This window comes from Schistocerca serialis, chromosome 2 (genome assembly GCF_023864345.2).
Source record: "Schistocerca serialis cubense isolate TAMUIC-IGC-003099 chromosome 2, iqSchSeri2.2, whole genome shotgun sequence".
Lineage (NCBI taxonomy): Eukaryota > Metazoa > Arthropoda > Insecta > Orthoptera > Acrididae > Schistocerca > Schistocerca serialis.
This window is the reverse complement of record NC_064639.1, coordinates 537,129,341-537,156,869: the sequence shown is the minus strand read 5'-3', so window position 1 is coordinate 537,156,869 and position 27,529 is coordinate 537,129,341. Positions and strand designations below refer to the sequence as shown.

Sequence of the window (27,529 nt, the reverse complement as noted above, 5' to 3'; positions counted from 1 at the left end):
AATTATAAGTCGTTTTTGCATTTAACTGACGGTGGCAGCCTTCAAAACATAATTCATAATGTGACTAATAACATACCTCTGCTGCTGGAGTTCTTTGATTTTAAGCCCTTGCCTGTGTAAAAATATAGTTTGACTCTTACACAATAGATTAGAGCAACCAGCCACTTTTAACAATGCTATTTATTTATTTAAACAGCGCCCTTACCGGTTTCGAACCGATAGGGTCATCTTCAGACGGCTAGTTCACGTTTTTCATTACATTTTGTTTCTGCACTTGACGAAACGTTCTTGGGGTGGTTGTGCCCTACAACCAAAACGAAAGTGAGATGACGGCTTTTTAATTGTGATTGAGCCAGACGACGATTTTAAGTGCTGTAAACAAATTATTATTATTCATTGTAAGAAATCGAAACGTTTTCCATTTGATAATAATAATTTGTATACAACACTTAAAATCGTCCTGAGGCACAATTACATTTAAAGGGACGTTGATTCACTTTGTTGTTGTTGTTGTTGTGTTGCACCACCACACCAAGGAAATTTCGTCAAGTGGGGAAACAAAACATGAAATGTAATGTAAAACGTGAACTAGCCGCCTGAAGATGAACCTATTGCTTCGAAACCGCGATGTTGAAATAAATAAATAGGATTGTTAAAAGTCGTTGGTTCCTGTAATCTTCTGTGTTAGAGTCGACCTGTATCTTTGATGGGTGTCACATAGGCGTCGCTGGACAGAGTTAAGTAACTGCACGGCCGCCTCTAAAGCCCGGTCCACACGCAACGATCTGTCTGCGCAGACATCGGTGCAGATGTCTGTACATGCAAAAGATCGCTGCTAATGTGGTGTGTTCACACGACACAATCCCCAATCTACTACTCGCCCGCCATCTGTCGGTGTAGAAAAGAAATATCAGTGGCAAGCGACTACGCTCCCCGTAAACGTCAAACATTTAATTCAGTTATTTTGAAATATAGAAATGGAGGAAGTTCTGTTGTGGTCTGTGTTCGCAACTTGTGTTGCAAAAAACATTCATACCAACCGCAGGAAACAGAGAAAGCGGGCAAAATGGTGTAGACAGTGGCTGCTAAAGCGAAAGCAGTTTTCTCACGTAAATTTACTGAGAGAGTTGCAGGACGAACCTAACGACTGGCGAAATTATTTGCGGATGGATGTCGAAACTTATAATTATCTCTTAAAGCTTGTAACCCTTCATATTATGAGAAAAAATACTTGTATAAGAAGGGCAATTTCTCCTCATGAACGGCTGGCGGTAACATTGACACTCCAATTTCATCTTCAATTGTACTCCTGCTTGGTTTTGGCGTTTCTTGATCACTAAGAAAGCCAAGCAGATCAAAATACCATAACGTTGGCTGGTATACTTGATCTACTCCTACACCAGATCTAGATTTCTGAACTTTGGATAACTCAATTAGAGCATTGTATGCTGCAGTCTTTTTGTCTCGGTCACTATATTCTTTACTTTTAATCTTCCACATACATGGGTGGTTTCTACATATTTCAATGAATTCACTTACAAACTCTTGAGAACACTGACGAGTATCAGCCAATTTAATGCCCTGTGCACGCAAACACTAGACTGAGCAAACAGCTGTTTCGCGCCAGATTTGCGGCGATCTCCTGTCCACACGCTCCAACTTGTCTGCGCAGATGTGGTTTGAACCCACAGATTTGAGAGGTTTCGCTCAAACCTCCAACTGCAACTTCCAGGTTTGCACACACCTCAGTTTGGTGCAAATCTTCTGTCCACACGCAACGATCTGTCTGCGCAGATGTGATGTGCGCAGACATTTGCGCAGACAGATCGTAACGTGTGGACGGGCCTTAATACAGGCGGCCGTGGTAACTGCTTTGCGTGCTTCGACCATAAATATAATCTATGGTCGAAGTTTGTGTGTATTGTGTGCGTGTTGTTATGGTCCATGCGGAGTAGGGGCGAGAATGTTGTTCGGTGGTAGTGTGTAAATGGTAGTGTAGTGCAAGTTATTTTGCGGTGGTAACATAATCACAGTTCCACATTTAATATGGCTTCTGATGACGTTGATTATATGTCAGATGACATATTGGTTCAATGGTAATGGAAGTTTATTTCTCAGTTTACTGACAAAATAATGTTACAGAGCAAAAGTAAGGATCACAACTGGCTAGTTGGTCTCCCTCATCACTGTCGAACTTCTGTAATCTATCTCTGAGCATTAGGTTTTATAATGCCGTGTTAGACAATATGCATCTTCTCAATATACGCCTCATATTTGATTGGTTTACTTAAATGTTGTAAATGCCACTACAAGTGAATGTATTCGTGCTAGGCAACCTTATCGGAGAAAGTTTCATATTTATGATTCGTCCTTTTGCCATTCGCCACAACAGTGTGGTTAAGTTGCATATAGTCATTTTAACGATCACTACTTGCAAAGGCTTGCATTCATTTTCAAACCAGTCTTTAAATGATAGGGTACAATATTAATAAAAACATGAAATAAAAAACGTTAAAATGCATACGTAGTTTTCCAGCACTCCTTATTGTTGGGTATTTCAAACATAAAGAGTGTGAAATATTTGTGAACGATCGTTTTATCAAATGACAATCAAACGTGCACACAAGGAATGAACACCTACATCTGTACCCTGCAAACCACTCTGAAGTGCATGGCAGAGTGTGCATTCTATTCTGCCAGTCAGTACGTTTTCTTCCTGTTCAGTTCACGTACGGGTCGCAGGAAGAATGAGTGTTTAATTCGTCTGTGTGCGCTAGAATTAATCATGTCCCCATGATCCCTATGTGAGTGATATATAGGTGGTTGTAGTATATTCCTTGAGTCATTAATTAAAGCCACTTCTTTAAACTTTGTAATTAGGCTTTCTCAGTATCATTTACTTGTAAATTCTAGAGTTTGTCACTTGAGCTTCTTCAGCACCTGTGTGACTCTCCCACAGGTCAAACAAACCTCTGATCACTTGTGCTGCCATTCTCTGTACATGTTCACTATCCCCTGTTAGTTCTATTGTGTATGGGTCACACACACACACACACACACACACACACACACACACACACACACACACCTGAGCGATTTTCTAGACTGGGTCACACAAGTGATTTGTAAGCAGTCTCCTTTGAGGACTTAGTGCATTTCCCCAGTATTCTATCAACAAACTGAAATTTGCCACCTACTGTATGCATGACTGAGCTTGTTTGATCATTTCATTTCATATCCTTACAAAGGGTTTTGCCAAGGTATTTGTATGAGTTGGCCAATTCCAACTGCAGCTCATTGATTTTATATGTTGTTCGTTTCATGAAGTGCACAATTTTACGTTACTGAATGCACAAAGCAAGTTGCCAACCTTTTGCACCACTTCGAAGTCTTATCAAGATCTGACAGAATATTTATACAGCTTCTTCCGGGCAATACTTCATTATAAATAATTGCATCATCTGCAAAAGTCAGTGTAATTGGCAAAAGCCTGAGGTTACTATTAATATTCTCCACAACTTCATCAATACGGGTCATTCCACGTCAAACGGGCCAATATTAGAAAGGTCCTCACGTGACCACCTCCAAATGTATGAACTTCTATATGGTCTTTGATGTGTACATATCAAATTTCAGTTCAGCATGTTCAGTGTTCTAATTTTTAGAGTTTTTTAAAGAGAGGCTACCCACCTTGGCATCAAGTACAAAGGTGCAAAAGTGCCATGTTTGCTAGGCAGTTTTAAAAGCTCTAGGAAACATTTGGTGATTTGCTTTAATATACATTGACAACATTTGATGCTGAATCACACCATGGCAAAGATTGGGGAGTTAACAATATCTGAAAATAAATACGAACCTCTAAAGTGGCTATAAAAATCGTTGCACAATTCGAGGAACCTATGTTTGACCGAACACTGCTTCTGTTAATATGAAACAATCACGGCAAAACTTCAGAGGGTTATTTCTATCTATGATATCTATATATGGGCCAGATTTAATTGACGTTGAATGCCTAGAGGGAAAAGATAAGCTTCTGCAAATTCGGCCACAAAATTTTCTACACACAAATTTTAGGATACTTTTGGGAGGTAATATCTCTGCTGTCTTGTTCAATCCTCTTCCCCCCCCCCCCCCCGCCCCCCCGCTCCCTCCCCCCCAAAAAAGGTGCTGCTTTAAGCTTTCAGAGCTACAGTAATTAATTTCTGGATCTTACATTTTGATTACTAGTAAGTGTACCTATCAAAAGTAGGGAAAATGGATTATCGATAAACAGAAAAAAAATTAAAACAATTTGAAGTTGTAGGCCTATGTCAAAATATGTATAAATTGTAGTGTCTGTCAGTAGTGTAAGATTTACCTGTGGTTTAGTGACTGTAACTATGTTAATAAGAAATATTTTTATGTTATTTTACAATATAGAATACAAATATAATAAAAACTCATAAAATCGTCTTAACATTATAAGATCTAGAAGATCATAATGGAATGCAGTGTTGCTTCAGAATGTTTTAACCCTGTAATGTATGTTGGTGCATATATAGGTGGGAGATTCCATGGTGACTCACATTAAATTTTGAAATCAGTGTTTTATTATGTTGACTTGTTATTAATCTATAAACCCATATTTTCTTTTGTAAATCATCATTATAAATTGTGTTATTCAGGGAAAGATGTTGAAGTGGTATTGAAGCAGGGAAGAGCATTAAAATTAAAGAACAAGAATGTAATTTATGTTGTGACTTACATTACAAATTTGGGTTTCCTATTCCTAATGTGCGTTTTACGTCAGACGTGTCCTCAAACTATTAGGAGAATCGATATGGTTTTTATCACAGAAAATACATATTAGGTTGGCATTCAAATGACAGAGTTACAGATTTCTAAAAATATTTATACCATGTGAAATATTGTAATATGCTGAAAAAGGTGTGTGACTCAGTGTTACATAGCTCATGTTACTTGCTACTTCTTGTTGGAAAAACTTTTTTTCTGCAAGCAGTGAAATGAAAATATGACATCATGTGCCAAATAAGATAAACCAAGAGCCCCCTTGCAACCTTCTACTTTGGTGGAGCAGATGAAGCTGATTGTCATAAGTCATTACCATTCAATTACGGCAAAAGTCAACTACAACCACTTAAGGAAATGTTACCAGTGTACAAGGAGCTTCTATGACGTAGGTCTGGGCTTGATTTTACTGAAGATAGGTTACATCAATTTGTTCATACCATAGTGTCTTCTTGATGACAAAATTTCAATCTTGCACAAGACTTGCTGCAACGCATTTGCTAAAGAAATACACATAACCAAGTTACTTACTAATGAAGTTTTTAAACCTGATTAGAAAATTTGTAACAAATGTAGACATGAAGTGGCCCGAAAAGAATCACCCCACCAAGATAAACAAGAATCACCATCCAGAAGACATCCATATCTTTGATGCTTGTTTTGCAGCTAATAGTCATTATTGTCACTTGAAGAATAACCATTAACGCTTCAATGGATCAGCTAAAAGGGTTCTGAAAGCCGAAGGCAGCATTACTAAGGTAATTGCCCCAGCTGCTGGTGGGAGCCAATTAGATATTGCTCACATACAAATGCAGGAGTGCCAAAAAGGTAAATATATGGACAGCTTAATTGAAGAACTTAAAATTAAGCTCCAGACTTCAAGCAATTGCAGTGAAGTTCAAATTTTGACCCTATCCGCAAATAGCTAAACTATTCAAAAAAACTGCTAAAGATTTCGCTCTTTCAACCATAGTGGTGAAGAAGGCCAGGCAACTAAGGATAGAAAGTGGGATTTTGGCAACACCTGCAAATCGGAAAGGAAAAACGTTCAATGGTGAAGTAAACCAAAACATCCTCACTCGTTTATGCCCAGGCAAAAAGGACTGTGTTGCAGTAAGACTGATGAAGGAGGAGAAGATTCACAAGCAGAAACACCTACTCCTTCCTCATCAGCTTTATGCACCCACATGGTTCTGCATGTTCCTTCCCCAGGCCAACTGCTGAAGGCACATGCTAGACTCATGAGCAACATATTTTCGAGATTTAAGAAGCATCATCATCATCAAGTCAATACATGTATCCACAATCTGTCCTTCACAAAAATTGTAGAACCGTTATCCAAAAATGGAACTGACTGTTTAGTATTTTGTTTTGCAAATTAGCTTTGTTGTGTATTGTACTTGTTTATATGACATGTGTTTAATTAATGTTTGAAACTGATTTACATACTCAAATAAAAAATTAATTACCAGTAGTGTTATGAGCCTTAATGAGCAAAATATTTCACTTTTTAATCTTCTTGAAGTGCTAAAATAATAACTTTTGAAAGGTATGCAGTGTTGCTTCAGAATGTTTTAACCCTGTAATGTATGTTGGTGCATATATAGGTGGGAGATTCCATGCAAGATGCAAAATGCAAGATCCAGAAATTAAATGATTTAGCTTTGAAAGTTTAAAGTGTTCTCGTTTCATCTGTGGCAAACAAAAAGGATTGAACAAGATAATTGAAATATTACAAATCCCCCTCCCCCCAACAAAAAAGCCAAAATTTGCACTTAGCAAATTTTGGCCAAATTTACTGATGCATATATTTTCATCTAGGCATCCCATGGTAATTAAATTTGGTCCATACATAGACATCATCAGTGGGAATAACCATCTGAAGTTTTGGTGTGATTGTTTCATATGAAAATTAGCAGTGCGTGGTCAAACATAGGCTCTCAGAATTGTGGGACACTTTTTTTAGCTACTTTAGAGGCCTGTATCTATATTTAGGTATGACTAAATGCCTAATTTTTTGCCATGTTGTGATTCAACATAAAAAGTTGTCTTTGTATATTAAAACAAATGACCAACTGTTAGCAAGAAATTTTGAAAAAAAGCCTAGCAAACATAGCAAATTTGCACCTTCGTGCGTGATGCAAATGTGAGTAGCCTCTTTTGAAAAGCCCCTAAAAGTTCAACTACTGAAGATACTGAACTGAAATTTGATATATAACCATCAAAGACCGTATAGAACTCTCTCACTAAATTACATTAGATTAGAAGATGGTCGAGTCGAGATCTTTAGCTCCCTTGACGTGGAATGACCATATACAACCTAAACAGCAATGGTCCCAACACACCTCCCCGGTAGGCAAACCCGAAACTACTACTACATTGGACAATGACTCTACATTTAAGGTAACATGTTAGTTTTTATTATTTTACACGTCTAGTTCCAGAGGACTAAATTGAGGAGCAAATCTCCAAGGTAATGGAAAGTGTCAGTACATGAAATTACAACATAAAAGTAATAACAGATAAAATAAAATGTTCACGAACCCAAAAAAGACAAACCACAAGTTTATATAAACACAATCATCAATATGACACAGGAATCAGCTTAATTTTTCAAGGAACTCCTCAACAGAATAGCAATAACGCACGAGGAAACTTTTCAGTTTCGATTTGAAAGTGTGTGGATTACTGATAAGATTTTTGTATTGTTGTTGTTGTTGTTGTTGTTGTTGTTGTTGTTGTTGTTGCCTTCAGTCCTGAGACTGGTTTCATGCAGCTCTCCATGCTACTCTATCCTGTGCAAGCTTCTTCATCTCCCAGTATTTACTGCAACCTACATCCTTCTGAATCTGCTTAGTGTATTCATCTCTTGGTCTCCCTCTACGATTTTTACCCACCACGCTGCCTTCCAATGCTAAATTGGTGATCCCTTGATGCCTCAGAACATGTCCTACCAACCAGTCCCTTCTTCTAGTCAAGTTGTGACACAAACTCCTCGTCTCCCCAATTCTATTCAGTACCTCCTCATTAGTTACGTGATCTACCCATCTAATCTTCAGCATTCTTCTGTAGCACCACATTTCAAAAGCTTCTATTCTCTTCTTGTCCAAACTATTTATCGTCCATGTTTCACTTCCATACATGGCTACACTCCATACAAATACCTTGAGAAACGACTTCCTGACAATTAAATCTATACCCGATGTTAACAAATTTCTCTTCTTCAGAAATGCTTTCCTTGCCATTGCCAGTCTACATTTTATATCCTCTCTACTTCGACCATCATCAGTTATTTTACTCCCCAAATAGCAAAGCTCCTTTACTTCTTTAAGTGTCTCATTTCCTAATCTAATTCCCTCAGCATCACCCGATTTAATTCTACTACATTTCATTATCCTCGTTTTGCTTTTGTTGATGTTCATCTTGTATCCTTTCAAGACACTGTCCATTCCGTTCAACTGCTCTTCCAAATCCTTTGCTGTCTCTGACAGAATTACAATGTCATCGGCGAACCTCAAAGTTTTTATTTCTTCTCCATGGATTTTAACACCTACTCCGAATTTTTCTTTTGTCTCCTTTGCTGCTTGCTCAATATACAGATTGAATAACTTCGGAGACAGGCTACAACCCTGTCTCACTCCCTTCCCAACTGCTGCTTCCCTTTCATGCCCCTTGACTCTTATAACTGCCATCTGGTTTCTGTACATATTGTAAATAGCCTTTCGCTCCCTGGATTTTACCCCTGTCATCTTTAGAATTTGAAAGAGAATATTCCAGTCAAAATTGTCAAAAGCTTTCTCTAAGTCTACAAATGCTAGAAACGTAGGTTTACCTTTCCTTAATCTATTTTCTAAGATAAGTCGTAGGGTCAGTATTGCCTCACGTGTTCCAACATTTCTGCGGAATCCAAACTGATCTTCCTCAAGGTTGGCTTCTACCAGTTTTTCCATTCGTCTGTAAAGAATTCATGTTAGTATTTTGCAGCCGTGACTTATTAAACTGATAGTTCGGTAATTTTCACATCTGTCAACACCTGCTTTCTTTGGGATTGGAATTATTATATTCTTCTTGAAGTCTGAGGGTATTTCGCCTGTCTCATACATCTTGCTCACCAGATGGTAGAGTTTTGTCAGGACTGGCTCTCCCAAGGCTGTCAGTAGTTCTAATGGAATGTTGTCTACTCCCGGGGCCTTGTTTCGACTCAGGTCTTTCAGTGCTCTGTCAAACTCTTCACGCAGTATCGTATCTCCCATTTCATATTCATCTACATCCTCTTCCATTTCCATGATGTTGTCCTGAAGTACATCACTCTTGTATAGACCCTCTATATACTCCTTCCACCTCTCTGCTTTCCCTTCTTTGCATAGAACTGGGTTTCCATTTGAGCTCTTGATATTCATACAAGTGGCTCTCTTTTCTCCAAAGGTCTCTTTAATTTTCCTGTAGGCAGTATCTATCTTACCCCTAGTGCGATAAGCCTCTACATCCTTACATTTGTCCTCTAGCCATCCCTGCTTAGCCATTTTGCACTTTCTGTCAATCTCATTTTTGAGACGTTTGTATTCCTATTCTTGTGGTAGCTTATTGAAAATGGATGCAGCAATATACTGCACTCCTTTCTGCGCAAGAGTCAAGGAAGTGCAATCCAAATGCAGTCTGGAATTCTGCCTAGCATTAACTGAGTGAAAGCTGCTAATTCTTGGGAATAAGCTGTTTGTGTAACAATAAAAGACAGAAAATATAAATATTGAAAGGCCAATGTCAGAATACACAGACTAAGGAATAGGGGTGGATAAGAGGTTCACAAACTTACACCGCTTATTGCCCGAACCACCTGTTTCAGGGCCAAAAATATTCTTTGACAATAGGAAAGAGTTACCCTAAGATATAATACCATACATCATAAGCAAATGAAAATAAGCAGGGTAAATTACTTTTCGTGTAGAACCATTACTTACTTCAGATATTGTTCAAATAGTAAAAATGACCAGATTAAGTCTTTGAACAAGATCCTGAATGTGGGCTTTACATGATAGTTTACTATCTATCTGAACACCTAGAAATTTGAATTGTTCAGTTTCACTAATCATACGCCCATTCTGTGAAATTAAAATGACAGGTTTTGTTGATTTATAGTGTAATCACCTCTTGATCTCCCTCGACAATTTTTGCCCTCCACACTTCCCTCCAATACAAAACTGGTGATCTCTTGATGCCTCAGAACATGTTCTATCAACTGATCCTGTCTTTTAGTCAGGTTGTGCCACAAATTCCTCTTCTTCCAATTGTTTTCAGTACCTCCTCATTAGTTATGTGATCTAGCCATGTAATCTTCAGCATTCTTCTGTAGCACCACATTTCGAAAGCTTCTATTCTCTTCTTGTGTAAACTATTTATCATCCATGTTTCGCTTCCATACATGTTACACTCCCTATAAACACTTCCAGAAAAGACTTCATGACAGTTAAATCTATACTCAATGTTAACAAATTTCTCTTCTTCAGAAATGCTTTCCTTGCCGTAGCCAGTCTAAATTTTACTACTTCGACCATCATCAAGTTATTTTGCTCCCCAAATAGTAAAACTCATCTACTAATTGTCATTTTCTAATGTAATTCCTTCAGCATCACCTGATTTAATTCAACTACATTCCATTATCCCAGTTTTGCTTTTGTTGTTGTTCATCTTATATCCTCCTTTCGAGACACCATCCATTTGATTCAACTGCTCCTCCAGGTCATTTGCTGTCTCTGACAGAATTACAATGCCATCAGCAAACCTCAAAGTTTTTATTTCTTCTCCATGGATTTTAATTCCTACTCCAAATTTTTCTTTTCTTTCCTTTACTGCTTGCTCAGTATACAGATTGAATAACATCGGGGATAGGCTAAAACCCTGTTTTACTCCCTTCTCAATCACTGCTTTCCTTTCATGCCCCCTCGGCTCTTATAACTACCATCTGGTTCCTGTACAGATCGTAAATAGCCTTTTGCTCCCTGCATTTTATCACTGTCACCTTCAGAATTTGAAAGAGAGTATTCCAGTCAACATTGTCAAAAGCTAGAAATGTAGGTTTACCTTTCCTTAATCTATCTTCTAAGATAAGTCGTATGGTCAGTATTGCCTTGTGTGTTCCAAGATTTTTATGGAATCCAAACAGATCTTCCGCGAGGTCAGCTTCTCCCAGTTTTTCCATTCGTCTGTCAAATTCTTCAAGCAGTATCATATCTCCTATTTCATCTTCACCTTCTTTCTCTTCCATTTTGCCCTCAAGTACTTCGCCCTTGTATAGGCCCTCTATATACTCCTTCCACCTTTCTGCCTTCCTTTCTTCGTTTAGAACTGGCTTTCCATCTGAGCTCTTGATATTCACACTGGTGGTCCTCTTTTCTCCCAAGGTCTCTTTAATTTTCCTGTATCTGTCTTACCCCTAGTGATACATACTTCCACACCCTTCATTTGTCCTCTAGCCATGCCTGCTTTGTCATTTTGCTCTTCCTGACAATCTCATTTTTGAGACTTTTGTATTCCTTTTTGCCTGCTTCATTTACTGCATTTTTATATTTTCTCCTTTCATCAATTAAAATCAATATCTCTTCTGTTACCCAAGGATTTCTACTAGCCCTCATTTTTTTTTTTTTAATCTAGTTGATCCTCTGCTGCCTTCACTACTTCATCCCTCAAAGCTACCCATTCTTCTTCTACTGTATTTCTTTCCTCCATTCTTGTCAATCGTTCCGTAATGCTCTCTCTGAAGCTCTCTACAACCTCTGGTTCTTTCAGTTTATCCAGATCCCATCTCCTTAAATTCCCACCATTTTGCAGTTTCTTTAGTTTTAATCTACAGTTCATAACCAATAGATTGTGGTCAGAGTCCACATGTGCCCCTGGGAATGTCTTACAATTTAAAACCTGGTTCCTAAATCTCTGTCTTACCGTTATATGATGTATCTGAAACCTTCCAGTGTCTCCAGGCCTCTTCCTTGTATATAGCCTTCTTTCATGATTCATAAACAAAGTGTTAGCTATGATTTAGTTATGCTTTGCACAAAATTTTACCAGGTTGCCACCTCTTCATTCCATATCCCTAGTCCATGTTCACCTAATAATTTTCCTTTTCCTACTATCGAATTCCAGTCCCCCATGAATATTAAATTTTCATCTACCATAACTATTTGAATAATTTCTTTTATTGCATCATACATTTCTTCATCTGCGGAGCTAGTTGACACACAAACTTCTATTGCTGTGGTAGGCTTGGGCTTTGTGTCTATCTTGGCTACGATAATGCATTTTCTATCCTGTTTGTATGCAGTCCTGTTTTTTTATTCGTTATTAAACCAACTCCTGCATTCTCTTATTTGATTTAGTATTTATGACCCTGTATTCACCTGACCAGAAGTCTTTTTCCTCCTGCCACTGAATTTAACGAATTCCCACTATATCTAACTTTAACCTATATGTTTCCCTTTTTAAATTTTTTTACATACATGCCCGATGAAGCGATCTGACATTCCATGCTATGATTCGCAGAATGCCGCTTTTGTTTCTGCTGATAATGACGACCTCCTGAGTAGTCCCAGCCCAGAGATCCAAATGGGGTAGTATTTTACCTCCAGAGTATTTTACCCATGAGGACACTATCATCATTTAACCATACAGTAAAGCTGCATGCCCTTGGGAAAAATTACGGCTGAAGTTTCTCCTTGCTGTCAGCCAGAAATTGTGTGTTAGAAACTGTAAAAACTGAGTCTTACTGCAACTTAGCATTAGTTTATTTTCTACAAGCCATGAACTTATGCCTTGAAATGCGCTCTTTGAAACAGTGCCATTGTTGCACACAACATCCTTTACTACCAAACTAGTGTCACCAGCAAACAGAAATATTTTGGAATCACCTGTAATAATAAAGGCCACATCACTTATGTAAATGAGGCACAAGTGTGGCCCCAGCACTGATCGCTCAGGCCGCCTCCCCCCCCCCCCCCCCCCCCCCAGCCCTCCCATTTAACCATGCCACTCTCAGACCCCACATTATAGCCATTATGAACAGTGTGGAGAATGACCTTTTGCTGTATGTTATTAAAGTAAGAGGTGAACTAATTGTTGTGAGTTGCTCCCCATATTCCATAAGGGTCCACCTTCTGGAGCAATATTTTGTGATCAACACAATCAAATGCCGTAGTTAAATAAAAAAAAGATGCCTAGTGTTCGAAACTTTCTCTTTAATCCATGCAGTACCTCGGGGAGAGAAGAGAATATAGCATTTTCAGTTGTTAAACCACTTCTAAAACTGAACTGTACATTTGATAGCAAATTATGCAAAATAAAATGATCAATTAACCTTACATACACAGCCTTTTCAATAACTTTAGCAATCGCTGATGACATAGTAATAGATCTAAAATTGTCTGTATTATCCCTTTCTCCCTTTTTATAAAGTGGCTTTACTACTGAGTATTTTAATTGTTCAGGAAACTGACCATTCTTAAAGAAAAATTACGTGTACAGCTAAGTACAGGGCGAACATGTGCAGCACAGTACTTTAATATTCTGCTAGGTACTCCGTCATATCCATGAAAGTCCTTAGTCTTCAATGCTTTAATTATTGACTCAGTCTCCTCCTTGTCAGTATCACAGAGGAGTATTTCAGACATCAGTCTTGGAAAGGCATTTTCCAAGAGAGCTATACAATTCCCTGTAGAAACTAAGTTTTTATTTAATTCACCAACAATGCTCAGAAAGTGATTGTTAAATAGATGCCTAGTGTTCGAAACTTTCTCTTTAATCCATGCAATGCAGTACCTCGGGGAGAGAAGAGAATATAGCATTTTCAGTTGTTAAACCACTTCTAAAACTGAACTGTACATTTGATAGCAAATTATGCAAAATAAAATGATCAATTAACCTTACATACACAGCCTTTTCAATAACTTTAGCAATCGCTGATGACATAGTAATAGATCTAAAATTGTCTGTATTATCCCTTTCTCCCTTTTTATAAAGTGGCTTTACTACTGAGTATTTTAATTGTTCAGGAAACTGACCATTCTTAAAGAAAAATTACGTGTATAGCTAAGTACAGGGGGAACATGTGCAGCACAGTACTTTAATATTCTGCTAGGTACTCCGTCATATCCATGAAAGTCCTTAGTCTTCAATGCTTTAATTATTGACTCAGTCTCCTCCTTGTCAGTACCACAGAGGAGTATTTCAGACATCAGTCTTGGAAAGGCATTTTCCAAGAGAGCTATACAATTCCCTGTAGAAACTAAGTTTTTATTTAATTCACCAACAATGCTCAGAAAGTGATTGTTAAATACTGTACATATATCTGACTTACATTTTTACTACGAACTGGCTTTATATCTTCGAGCTTGTCCTGCTAACCACATGCTTGCTTCATGGCTGACCATATGGTTTTAATTTTACCCTGTGAATTAGCTATTCTCTTTGTGTACCACATACTCTTTGCCTTCCTAATAACATTTTTAAGCACCTTACAATACTAAATATTTGTAATGGGCTATTGTAATTCAATTGTGACTACTTCTAACATTTTAATATAATCCCCACTTTGTTCTACGTGATATCCTTATCCCACTAGTCAACCACCCAGGCTGCCATTTGCTTCTAGTACCACATTTAGAACACACTAATGGAAAGCAATTTTTGAAGAGCATGAGAAATCTGTTAAGGAAAGCATTATATTTGTTATTTACGTTATTGGCACTATAAACATCCTGCTGCTCTTGTTCTTTAATGAGGTTGCCATTGGATTAGCTTTTCTACATAGTTTGTAATTATATATAACTTTTGTTTGGGAACAAAAACCTTTTAATGTTAAAATTTGTGCATCATGGTCTGAAAGCGATTCACCCTTTTAGTAACAGAATGCCCATCTAATAATGAAGAATGAATGAAAATATTTTCTATATTTGTGCAACTGTTCCCCTGCACCCTGTTTGGAAAAAACACAGACTGCATCAGATCATATGAATTTAAGAGATCTTCCAGTATCCTTTTTCGTGCACGATCACATAAGAAGTTAATGTTGAAGTCACCAAATATAACTAATTTTTGGTACTTCTTACAAAGTGAACAAAGAACCCTCAGCAGAAATGCTCTGAAGTCAGAGTTAGGGCGCCTATACATAACAATGATTAGAAGTTTAGTTTCACTAAATTCAACTGCCCCTGCACAACATTCAAATACCTGTTTAGTGAGTCTACAGACTCCAGTGGAATACTGTTTTTTACATACATGGCCACTCCCCCAGTCCGCAAAGAACTCCTTGAAAAATAGCTAGCTAATCTTTATCCTGGTAAAGAAAACATCTGAATTTTCTAATTGTTTAAGTGGCGTTTCGATATATCAATTTTTGTATCCTGTCTGGATACGCGTGTTGATCTGCTCCTGTGAACTGCTTCTGCAAAATAGGCTGAGAGTGATGTAAACGAGTAGGAGCAGGAAAAGGTGAAGTACTTCGGTACTGCATGTAAATTTAAAGCACCTTTAATATAGGTTAATTCTTACAGAGAAGTGGCTGGTTGCTGTTTTCTTCTCTGTAAGAATTAACCTACATTAATTGTACACAGCCATGGTCTCACCGTGTCAGTTTTAGACAAAATAGCATAAAGCACCTTTACTATAGGAAGAATATGAATACATGAATTGTTACTTAATTTTGGCTGGGATGAGCACATAGGTGTGAAGCCATACATCAGTCAAAGATAACATCAACTAGAAGTTACAACATCAATATCTGTAGTGGCTCACGCACTATGCGATAGAAACAATCTTGCTAGGTCATCTGCTCGTGACCAAAATAGGTGAATGAGGAGCGGCGCTCGTCGAGCTCCACAGCGTCGGCTAGAGGGCGCTGTGATTGGTGCTTTTCATTCGCTTTCATAGTGCCAAACTACAAGAGCGCACCTACGTTTTGGCATCGTAGCTATTTATACCACACCAATAATGTCAGAGTCAACATCTATAAGCAGTTCACTAATATTATCTGTAATACCTTTTATATTTTGATGAAATATGATAAATCCTTCACTACTTGAATACATGACCTCCTTTGAAGGTGATTCCTTTGTTAGAGGGACTTGCTTTAAGCAGGAATACTTATCAGCTGATGTCAATCTAAAAAAAAGTTACAGCACTAACACCAACAGCTACAGGAATTTTTCGTTGAGTGATCCCACCACAGGCCACACAACACAGTCGCCTATAAGCTTTGCCAGCCTCCCCTTCCCATACGTAGTGAGGTGCAGGCCATGCCTAATGAAACTTGATCTATTGATAAACTCAACTGGCACGACTGCAATGTCAGCCAGGCTCTCCATCATCAGTGCCTTCTGCAGCCCCATGTAACATGCTTAACAGCAGCATTAAGAAAAGGCCAATCATGACACTGAAACAGTAGCACGGAATGCACATTAGTGCCATCAGCTTGAGTAGCTATCTTTGCTAGGTCACCACCTACATCATACTCCCCATTCCTGACAAGACTGTTACCAGCTCCACTGACAATCACTGCCCAATCCACTTTCGTAGAATTCCTACATAACTTCCCTACATTAACAGTCACCTGAGCCAACACTGCACTAGGCTTCACAGAGGTGGTGACCTGGTACTCACTGCCCAATACTTCCTGCTATTGCTGGCCCATACCTCTGCCATACGAACTATGTAGCAGCAGAACCGTCTTCTTTCTATTAGAATTTGCAACTAACATCCTCCCTATCAAAAAATTCTTAGTCCAGTCGCAAATTTCTATTGATACACCATATGATCATACCTTTGGCAATAAGAGTAGGTGTGCTGAGTCCAATGGTTTTCGAAAAGCAAGAAATACTGCATCAGCATATCTCTATACAACGTGAGTGTAGAACTCTTGTCATCTAAGCATAGAAATGCAGTGCCCCTGTTGGTTATGTGCCTTGCATATCATTTGTTGTAGTTTGGCAAACTGTGTGTGACAAAGGATTCCTCACTTATATCTTGTTTTGAACTATATGTAAATATGCAATGTAACAGGCTGATGTGGGAGTAGAATCGAAAATCATTATCTTTTCCTGTTCCAATGACATGTTTAGCAGCCACGTTATATTTTGGCAAGAAATGAAATATGAGCATCTACGGCTGACACTATCAGACAGCTGGAGTTTTATTAACTGTGGGGTGGAGTTCATTGTCTGGGTTGTATAGAGATCACTGCTACATACATATGAACAAATGACAACCACAGAGTAATAGTAACAAAATGAAGTAAACAGAAAACTGTTGATAGGTTAGGATTTGTAAATTAATGTTCCCTTAAATTGACATTGACATACAATATGAAGTTCAAATGTGCAGTGACGCCTTCCATGATTTCACAAAGCTTACGTTTTTTACACATTTCGTGTCTTTGATTATGGACAGGTTTTGTAAACGTATTAGCTAACATTTCTTTAGTAGGTAGATGTTCAATATTTATATCATCTGGCTCCAGATACTTTCTTGTAAAATGACACGAGGGCTGGAACTTTAATAGTGGCAACTATTTATTTACAGCTCATACAAAATAGATATGTGTTTCGAAGTTTTACTGACCTTCAAAGTAGTCACCAGCATTGTGTAGAACCCATTGTCAGCAATGTGGAAGTCGTAGGATACTCTTAGCAGTGTCAGTTGTGTTGACACTTCGAGCAGCACGGTTTGTTGCCCGACAAATTTGTAGCAGTTCTGAAGTGAATGCCGTGAAGCGTTTCCTTCAGTTTAGAAATAGAGTTGAACTTACGATGACTTAAATCAGGGGAGTGCAGTAGGTGGTGTAGCACTTATCAGCCCCATCTGTCAAACAAATCAGCAACAGCTAGCACTATACATGCTTGAGCATTGTCCTGCAAAATTCAAATGGCTCTGAGCACTATGGGACTTAACATCTGATGTCATCAGTCCCCTAGGACTTAAAACTACTTACACCTAACTAAACTAAGGACATCACACACATCCATGCCCGAGGCAGGATTCGAACCTGCGACCGCAGCGGTCGCGCGGTTCCAGACTGAAGCGCCTAGAACCTCTCTGCCCTACAAAATGATGGTCAGGTCTTGCAGAAAGTGTCATCACTTCTGTCCCTATGCTGTTCATTTTTGGAACACAACCTATGACCAGCTTAGAGACAGAAGTGATGACACTTTCTGCAGGACCTGACCATCATTTTGTAGGACAATGCTCAAGCGTATACATTGCAAGCAGTTACTGATTTTTTTGACTGATGGGGCTGCTAAGTGCTGTACCACCTAGTGCACTCCCCTGACTTAAGCCCTCGTGAGCTCAACTCGATTTTAAAACTGAAGTAAACACTTCAGGGCATTCACTTCAGAACTGCTAGAAACTCATTGGGCAATACACCACGCCACTTGAACTGTCAACACAACTGGCACTGCTAAGAGTATCCTACGACTTCCACATCGCTGGCAACGGGTTATACACAATGCTGGTGACTACTTTGAAGGTTACTAAAACTTTGAACCATGTATCTATTTTGTACGAACTGTAAATAAATAGTTGCCACTGTTAAAGCTCCAACCTTCGTATTTTGTATGTATATATAGATTCTTGCTAACCAAATGGCTCCTTTATCATCAAAATATGCTTTAAGTGACTTGTGACACTACTTGGATCTACCTCAGATATGTTGTCGTAATCCTTAGCAGCTTATGCCTAAGCCATATATTCAGCTGCACATGTGGAAACTACAGTATCCTAGTTCTTTTTGTCTCCTAGACTGCAAAATTAAGGGGTTTTGTATTTTTATGCATGAACCAGTTACATAGTATCAGCCCTTCATTTTATTTCTCCTATCTGCATCACTAAAGACAGTTGTTTTCCTATTGGCTATTGCCATCTCTAGAAAATTCTAGCATATATCCCAAGGCCCCCTTTAAATATCTAAAAATTCTTTTTAGTCATAACCAGTGGACCTTTTTTTAAACAGTCAATATATCTGCTAAGGATATTGACAGCAAAACATACTTCATTTCTAGAGATTTGGATACATATAGAAAAACTCCCATTGACCTCTGATAAGGTACACTGTTTGCAGGTGATTTGACTGCTTCAAAGTTCAAACCAAGTCTGAGTGGCATTGGCACTGGTTTGGCTTCACTCATTCCATATTTCTCCAGAACTTTTCATGCATAGGATTCTTGGTAGATCTAAATCTTCTTCTTCTCTCTCTCTCTCTCTCTCTCTCTCTCTCTCTCTCTCTCTCTCTCTCTCTCACACACACACACACACACACACACACACACACACACACACACACACACCAGTTTTGTGTTAATTGCCATACCTAGGCCTTGGCTCGATGGTCCTAAATCCTCCCTCTCAAAAAATCTCTTCAGAGAATTTTTAACTTGATTCGAAATACTTCTGTCATTTGAGAATAATAGCATGTCATCTACATAGAAAGCTATGATGACTAGTTTGGTGTCATCTCTATGAAAGCAGATACATAGATCAATGTTAGATCTGTTCAATTTCACTTTACTCAACATCTCATCAACTGCATGATTCCAATTCCGACCAGGCTTTTTTAAGTTGATAAACGGCTTTCTTCAGCCTCCGTACTTTTCCAGGAACTGCAAAATTTTCTGATGGAATAATATAAAGTTCTTCCTTTAGGTCTCTATAGAGATAAGTAGTAGTGATGCCCGACATGGTCAACCTTCAGGATCTCTCGAGCTGCCTTAGACAAGAGATGTCTTATGGATGCATACTTGACAACCAGTGTGGAGGTTTCATTGTAATTAACACATTGTGCTTGAGACCGCCCTTTTGCCATTAAGCATGCCTTAAATGTTTCTGGTCCTGCTAAGTTATCTTTAATAACCACCTAGTTCTGGAGAGGTTTGTGTCCCCTGGGTAGCTACACCACTTCAAATGTGTGAATGTGTTATGACAAACCAGAGGTGAGAATTCTTTCTTCTTTTGTTTTTTCATTCTGTTTTATTTATCCCTTTCAAGACCTCTTTGACATCAGTATCTTCACTTGGAAGCCCTTCTTGCACATAGTAAGTAAAATGGTCAGGCCATTTCTTGCATTTTGTTTCTCTGCTTGACCTTCGACATTTGACGACTCATAGAATTATAGGATCCATGTTTTTATTCTGCTGTTCTTCATATTGAGCTTCAGTTGTCATTGGATCACTCTCAAAAGCATAAAAGAGTTCATTGTCATTGTCTACTCGTGTGATTTCTTCTCCAATATGCGAGGTATTGATGTTAAGAAGAATTGCTTCTTGTTCTGATCCTAAGATATTTGTGTTTTGTCCCCCCCCTTTTTTTTTGAAGTGTGTGAATTAGCATAACCTTCCAGTTTTCGGGGATTGCTTTAATGTCCCAGACCTTACCTAGTTTTTCTTTTATGATTGTGACACCTAGATATCAACTAGATTGTAGAATTTCTGCAGTGAGGCCATCTTCGCGTGGGGCTTTGTTGTGTTTTTTGTTTGATGTAACTTTGAATCATATCAATGCTTGGTGGTTTTGAATTTTCTTTTGGAGTATTATCATGGAGGTCCAGTTGTTTGATTGGTTTTTCACAGTTCAGTAGCTTTTTGTTTTTTTAATCCTATACCTGTCAATCCTTTATCGTGTTTTCCCTTTTAGTTGCTGTTTTAAACTTGTGCCTCGCGGTGCATTCCTAACGTAGTCTGGGCGCTAGTGACCATTGAAGTTGTGCGCCCAAAAAAAAAAAAAAAAAAAAAAAAAAAAAAAAAAAAAAAAAAAAAAAAAAAAAAAAAAAAAAGAGTAGCTTTTCTAAACATGCTACCAGTAGCTTACAGTTTTCTTCATTGTTAAGCGAGTTTTCCATTTTCTTCCCTGAAGCACAGCAGTTGCTGAATGTAGATAGACGTATAATTCTTCAGTGTTTTGTGATAGTCTCTTGTATGATTTTTTTAAAAGTGATCTTCTATGGCTGTAAGTTGCTCCTGTTCAAAGCATTTCATTTGATTGTAATAATTTTATCTGCTTGCGTCTTCTCAAACTTGATAGCGTTTCCTGTACTTCTTGTTTTCCTGCTACGTCAGTTGTTCCAAGCTTTCTTTTTTATGCAAGAGCTTCTTCACAATATTATTGAAAGTCTATGCTTTCCTTGCTTGTTTTCTAGTTCTATTTTATGTTGTTGTTGTTGTGGTCTTCAGTCCTGAGACTGGTTTGATGCAGCTCTCCATGCTATTCTATTTCATATGCAATATTTTTAATCGTTTCTGTAAAATGGTTGGCTTCAATATCACTTCTTTCAGTTTCTTTTGAAAATCGCATTCCTTTTCTCTCAAGGTTTTGTTACTAATTCTCTTAGTCATACTGGCTTGTTTCATGCTTCTATGGGTAGTGATTTGAATCAACTCCCATTCGTCTTTTAACTCTTGATTTCTCAATAATTGTAGCTGCAGATGGTGACATGATCAATTGGAAATCATTACATAAATAAAATATATACAACACAGGATAGGATTAGTCAAGGATTGCCAGGAAGTCGTCCATGGTCTTATCAGTGGAACTGACTCAGCATTCACCTTATCTACTAGGGGAAAGTAGGTCAACTGAAAGTTGCAATTCCACCCCTACTGCTTTGTCCCATGAGTTAAGTGTTGTGTTGTATGACATTGTGCTGATACTGTGTTCTTGAGTGGTGTGTTCCAAACTGTTGGTGGAGAAAAAATAACGTTGACATGATGTTGGCCGTCCAGTAGTGTTTACAGATATTACGTGGTTAAGTTTCTTTACACTCAGTGGATTTGAACCGGTAAACATGTAAAAGTTGGAACAATTCATACTGTTTCTCCCACCGCTGCCAACCTAACTTGGCATGGTGGCTGATGGGAGTAACTAGGTTCGTTCGAATGAAGATATCATGACCAATCACGACCATTTCCAAACTGTCTCTACTGCACAAATGCAGTTTTGTGATTGTTGTGATCAACGTGACAGCTTTGTTGAACCATATTTAGCATGTTTCGGTGTATGGCCACTTGGAGCGCTAGTTAACACAGTCATTCACTTTGTGTTGCTCAAATGTTTTTAGTTAAACACAGTGCCAGTTACGTATTTTATTCATGCCGAGCAAACCATGTTTTGAGAATTTATTCTCGTTGTCAAGGGCAGTATTTACGAATGCATTTTTGTGCTGTTACACAAACAAACAATGTGGAGTTATAGAGAGAGAGAGAGAGAGAGAGAGAGAGAGAGAGAGAGAGAGAGAGTGTGTGTGTGTGTGTGTGTGTGTGTGTGTGTGTGTGTGTGTACACATAACTGATGAGGCACCGTACCTGATAACCTCAAAGAGATGACTACAGTGCAAGAGATGCAGAATAACACATATTCAAACAGCACATAAAATACTTATTTACATATTTGCACTTGACAACGAGAAAAATTTTTCGAGACGTGTCATGCTGAGCATGAAAAAATATATAACTAGTGCAGTATTTCATTATTTAAATAATGAATAACGGCTGCAGACTTTCAACAACATCAATTGTGGCGTATGAAATTGAGTCAAATGTTCCTGCTTCCCAGACAGTTATCAATTCCAGTTACATCAGCAGTTTTTATTAGATAATAAACCTTCATTAGATAATAAACAAGCCCCTGACAAGTCTTTTGATGCCTGTTATGTACCTATATCCTACATAAAGTGCAAGGGGGTATCCTATAAGTAACTTTTACAGCTTAAAACGTTATTTCCAAAATTTTACATTTTCCTGCATTTTACACCATTTTTCTGAAGTCCCTTGAAAAGTGTAAAAACGGGGTTTCACTATATTTGGTGGCACTCTCTTCTGATGGTGTTTATTTTGAAGTTGTTCACTACATCAGTAAGTCATTTGACATTGTGATTTAAGCAAGTCAAGTTTGCACTGAAAGAGTTTGTGCCGGTTTTCTAGTGAATTACTTCGATTTTGCATTTTGTAGCTGATGAATTCATTTTTGTTTTTGGGCCTAAAAGTGCCATGTTTATCTTATTGTTGGAGATTTAGTATTATTTTTCGTTTTTTTTTGTCTCATTTATATGACATGGAAATGTACAATTATGTCATTGATTATTGCAATGGGCAGAGATACACATTGAAGACATGATGCCTGTAAACGAGTCTGTGATCATGTTTGTTCCTTTATTTATGAATGTATATCTTGATCACATATGTAAACTGCTTACTGCCATCATCAGATAATGAAAAGTGTTCTGATACAAATATCATAGCTGAATAATCAACAATATTATGAAAGGGGTAGATTGCTACTCACCATAAAAATATGGTGAGCGACAAGCAGGCACAATGAAAAGACTGTCACACATTTAGCTTTCAGCCAGAGTCTTCTTCAGAAAAGAAAAGAAAATGTATATTCACACAAGCAAGCACATGTCACATATGTCTGCTAACTCTGGCTGCTCTGGATTATTTTGATCAGGGGGCAGAATTTAAATCTTGCTGTAGATGACACAAGTATTGATGAAATGAGTAAAGAAGTATCAACTCCTAAAATAGTGAACGCTTCTTATGTAAAAGTTATCAGCCGGTTTCTTCCAAACAAGCTAGGTCCTTACCTTTAAATGGTATAAAATAAAGAAAGAAATTAAAAGTCATTAGTTCCACATTTTCCTAACATACAGGCACAATTCCTGGAAGAACAATGAACACACAAAGGGGAAAAAATTATTTATATGTGATGTGTGCTCTTTCAGACATGTGCAAAAGAATTCTTCAGGACACTTCTGTAAGAATTGATGCTTTTTGACCCAACAGCCGCTTTGAATTAAGCGCATATGAATTACAAATGTTGGCTGTGCATAGCCATTGGTTGAAATCAATGGGGAACGTTGAAAATTTGTGCCTGACTGAAATTCGAACCCGCGTCTTCTCCATACTAGATGATGTGCTGACCGCTGGGCCAACAGGATGATACCCAAATTCTCAACTTATCCATGCTCTACTTATTGGTAGAGAAAAAGTATTTCTGCTGAAGGGGCCAAGAGATGGAGAGAAGGTCTTTTAACATCTACATCTACATCTATACTCCGCGAGCCACCTTACGGTGTGTGGTGGAGGGTACTTATTGTACCACTATCTGATCCCCCCTTCCCTGTTCCATTCACGAATTGTGCGTGGGAAGAACGACTGCTTGTAAGTCTCCGTATTTGCTCTAATTTCTCGGATCTTTTCGTTGTGATCATTACGCGAGATATATGTGGGCGGTAGTAATATGTTGCCCATCTCTTCCCGGAATGTGCTCTCTCGTAATTTCGATAATAAACCTCTCCGTATTGCGTAACGCCTTTCTTGAAGTGTCCGCCACTGGAGCTTGTTCAGCATCTCCGTAACGCTCTCGCGCTGACTAAATGTCCCCATGACGAATTGCGCTGCTTTTCGCTGGATCATGTCTATCTCTTCTATTAATCCAACCTGGTAAGGGTCCCATACTGATGAGCAATACTCAAGAATCGGACGAACATGCGTTTTGTAAGCTACTTCTTTCGTCGATGAGTCACATTTTCTTAGAATTCTTCCTATGAATCTCAACCTGGCGCCTGCTTTTCCCACTATTTGTTTTATGTGATCATTCCACTTCAGATCGCTCCGGATAGTAACTCCTAAGTATTTTACGGTCGTTACCGCTTCCAATGATTTACCACCTATGGCATAATCGTACTGGAATGGATTTCTGCCCCTATGTATGCGCATTATATTACATTTATCTACGTTTAGGGAAAGCTGCCAGCTGTCGCACCATGCATTAATCCTCTGCAGGTCCTCCTGGAGTACGTACGAGTCTTCTGATGTTGCTACTTTCTTGTAGACAACCGTGTCATCTGCAAATAGCCTCACGGAGCTACCGATGTTGTCAACTAAGTCATTTATGTATATTGTAAACAATAAAGGTCCTATCACGCTTCCCTGCGGTACTCCCGAAATTACCTCTACATCTGCAGATTTTGAACCGTTAAGAATGACATGTTGTGTTCTTTCTTCTAGGAAATCCTGAATCCAATCACAAACCTGGTCCGATATTCCGTAAGCTCGTATTTTTTTCACTAAACGTAAGTGCGGAACCGTATCAAATGCCTTCCTGAAGTCCAGGAATACGGCATCAATCTGCTCGCCAGTGTCTACGGCACTGTGACTTTCTTGGGCAAATAGGGCGAGCTGAGTTTCACATGATCTCTGTTTGCGGAATCCATGTTGGTTATGATGAAGGAGATTTGTATTATCTAAGAACGTCATAATACGAGAACACAAAACATGTTCCATTATTCTACAACAGATTGACGTAAGCGAAATAGGCCTATAATTATTCGCATCTGATTTATGACCCTTCTTGAAAATGGGAACGACCTGCGCTTTCTTCCAGTCGCTAGGTACTTTACGTTCTTCCAGCGATCTACGATAAATTGCTGATAGAAAGGGGGCAAGTTCTTTAGCATAATCACTGTAGAATCTTAAGGGTATCTCGTCTGGTCCGGATGCTTTTCCGCTACTAAGTGATAGCAGTTGTTTTTCAATTCCGATATCGTTTATTTCAATATTTTCCATTTTGGCGTCCGTGCGACGGTTGAAGTCAGGGACCGTGTTACGATTTTCCGCAGTGAAACAGTTTCGGAACACTGAATTCAGTATTTCTGCCTTTCTTTGGTCGTCCTCTGTTTCGGTGCCATCGTGGTCAACGAGTGACTGAATAGGGGATTTAGATCCGCTTACCGATTTTACATATGACCAAAACTTTTTAGGGTTCTTGTTTAGATTGTTTGCCAATGTTTTATGTTCGAATTCGTTGAATGCTTCTCTCATTGCTCTCTTTACGCTCTTTTTCGCTTCGTTCAGCTTTTCCTTATCAGCTATGATTCGACTACTCTTAAACCTATGATGAAGCTTTCTTTGTTTCCGTAGTACCTTTCGTACATGATTGTTATACCACGGTGGATCTTTCCCCTCGCTTTGGACCTTAGTCGGTACGAACTTATCTAAGGCGTACTGGACGATGTTTCTGAATTTTTTCCATTTTTGTTCCACATCCTCTTCCTCAGAAATGAACGTTTGATGGTGGTCACTCAGATATTCTGCGATTTGTGCCCTATCACTCTTGTTAAGCAAATATATTTTCCTTCCTTTCTTGGCATTTCTTATTACACTTGTAGTCATTGATGCAACCACTGACTTATGATCACTGATACCCTCTTCTACATTCACGGAGTCGAAAAGTTCCGGTCTATTTGTTGCTATGAGGTCTAAAACGTTAGCTTCACGAGTTGGTTCTCTAACTATCTGCTCGAAGTAATTCTCGGACAAGGCAGTCAGGATAATGTCACAAGAGTCTCTGTCCCTGGCTCCAGTTCTGATTGTGTGACTATCCCATTCTATACCTGGTAGATTGAAGTCTCCCCCTATTACAATAGTATGATCACGAAACTTCTTCACGACGTTCTGCAGGTTCTCTCTGAGGCGCTCAACTACTACGGTTGCTGATGCAGGTGGTCTATAGAAGCATCCGACTATCATATCTGACCCACCTTTGATACTTAACTTAACCCAGATTATTTCACATTCGCATTCGCTAATAACTTCACTGGATATTATTGAATTCTTTACTGCTATAAATACTCCTCCACCATTGGCGTTTATCCTATCCTTGCGGTATATATTCCATTCTGTGTCTAGGATTTCGTTACTGTTCACTTCCGGTTTTAACCAACTTTCCGTTCCTAATACTATATGCGCACTATTTCCTTCAATAAGAGATACTAATTCAGGAACCTTGCTCTGGATACTCCTGCAGTTTACCAATATTACGTTAACTTTTCCTGTTTTTGGTCTCTGAGGACGGACGTTCTTTATCAACGATGATAATGTCCTCTCTGGTAAGCCGTCAGGTATTTTATCGTTTCGCCCAAGGGGGGGTCCCTCTAACCTAAAAAAACCCCCGTGTGCACGCCACACGTACTCTGCTACCCTAGTAGCTGCTTCCGGTGTGTAGTGCACGCCTGACCTGTCTAGGGGGGCCCTACAGTTCTCCACCCAATAACGGAGGTCGATGAATTTGCAACCATTATAGTCGCAGAGTCGTCTGAGCCTCTGGTTTAGACCCTCCACACGGCTCCAAACCAGAGGACCGCGATCGACTCTGGGCACTATGCTGCAGATATTAAGCTCAGCTTGCACTCCGCGTGCGATGCTGGTTGTCTTCACCAAATCAGCCAGCCGCCGGAAGGAACCAAGGATGGCCTCAGAGCCCAAGCGGCAGGCGTCATTAGTTCCGACATGTGCTACTATCTGCAGCCGGTCACACCCAGTGCGTTCAATAGCTGCCGGAAGGGCCTCCTCCACATTACGGACGAGACCCCCCAGCAAGCACACCGAGTGCACACTGGCATTCTTCCCCGACCTACCCGCTATTTTCCTGAGGGGCTCCATAACCCGCCTAACGTTGGAGCTCCCTATAACTAATAGGCCCGCCCTCTGTGACTGTCGGGACCTTGCCGGAGAATCGGCCACTGGCCCAACAGGCGAGGCATCCTGTGGTGGCTCGGAAACGATGTCATCACCACTAGGAAGCACCCCGTACCTGTTGGAAAGGGGTAAGGCAGCTGCCACGCAGCCAGATCCCACCTTCGCCTTTCGGCCAGGCACGCGTGAGCCCACCACTGTCTGCCATTCACCCTGGAGTGATGGCTGACCGGTAAGAT

At 39.1% G+C, this 27,529-nt stretch overlaps 1 protein-coding gene across 2 annotated transcripts in view; it reads left to right on the top strand.

Annotated features, from left to right (window-relative positions):
- The first annotated feature begins 1,916 nt into the window (after window positions 1–1,916).
- Window positions 1,917–27,529, top strand: part of LOC126457508 (G patch domain-containing protein 11) — a 137,998-nt gene continuing 112,385 nt past the window's right edge. For both annotated transcript variants that reach the window (XR_007585480.1, XM_050093843.1), the window contains exon 1: window positions 1,917–2,096. Coding sequence is in view for 1 of the 2 variants with exons in the window: in XM_050093843.1 (XP_049949800.1) it covers window positions 2,047–2,096 (50 nt within the window). In the remaining variant the exon portion in view is untranslated. The remainder of the gene's footprint in view (window positions 2,097–27,529) is intronic.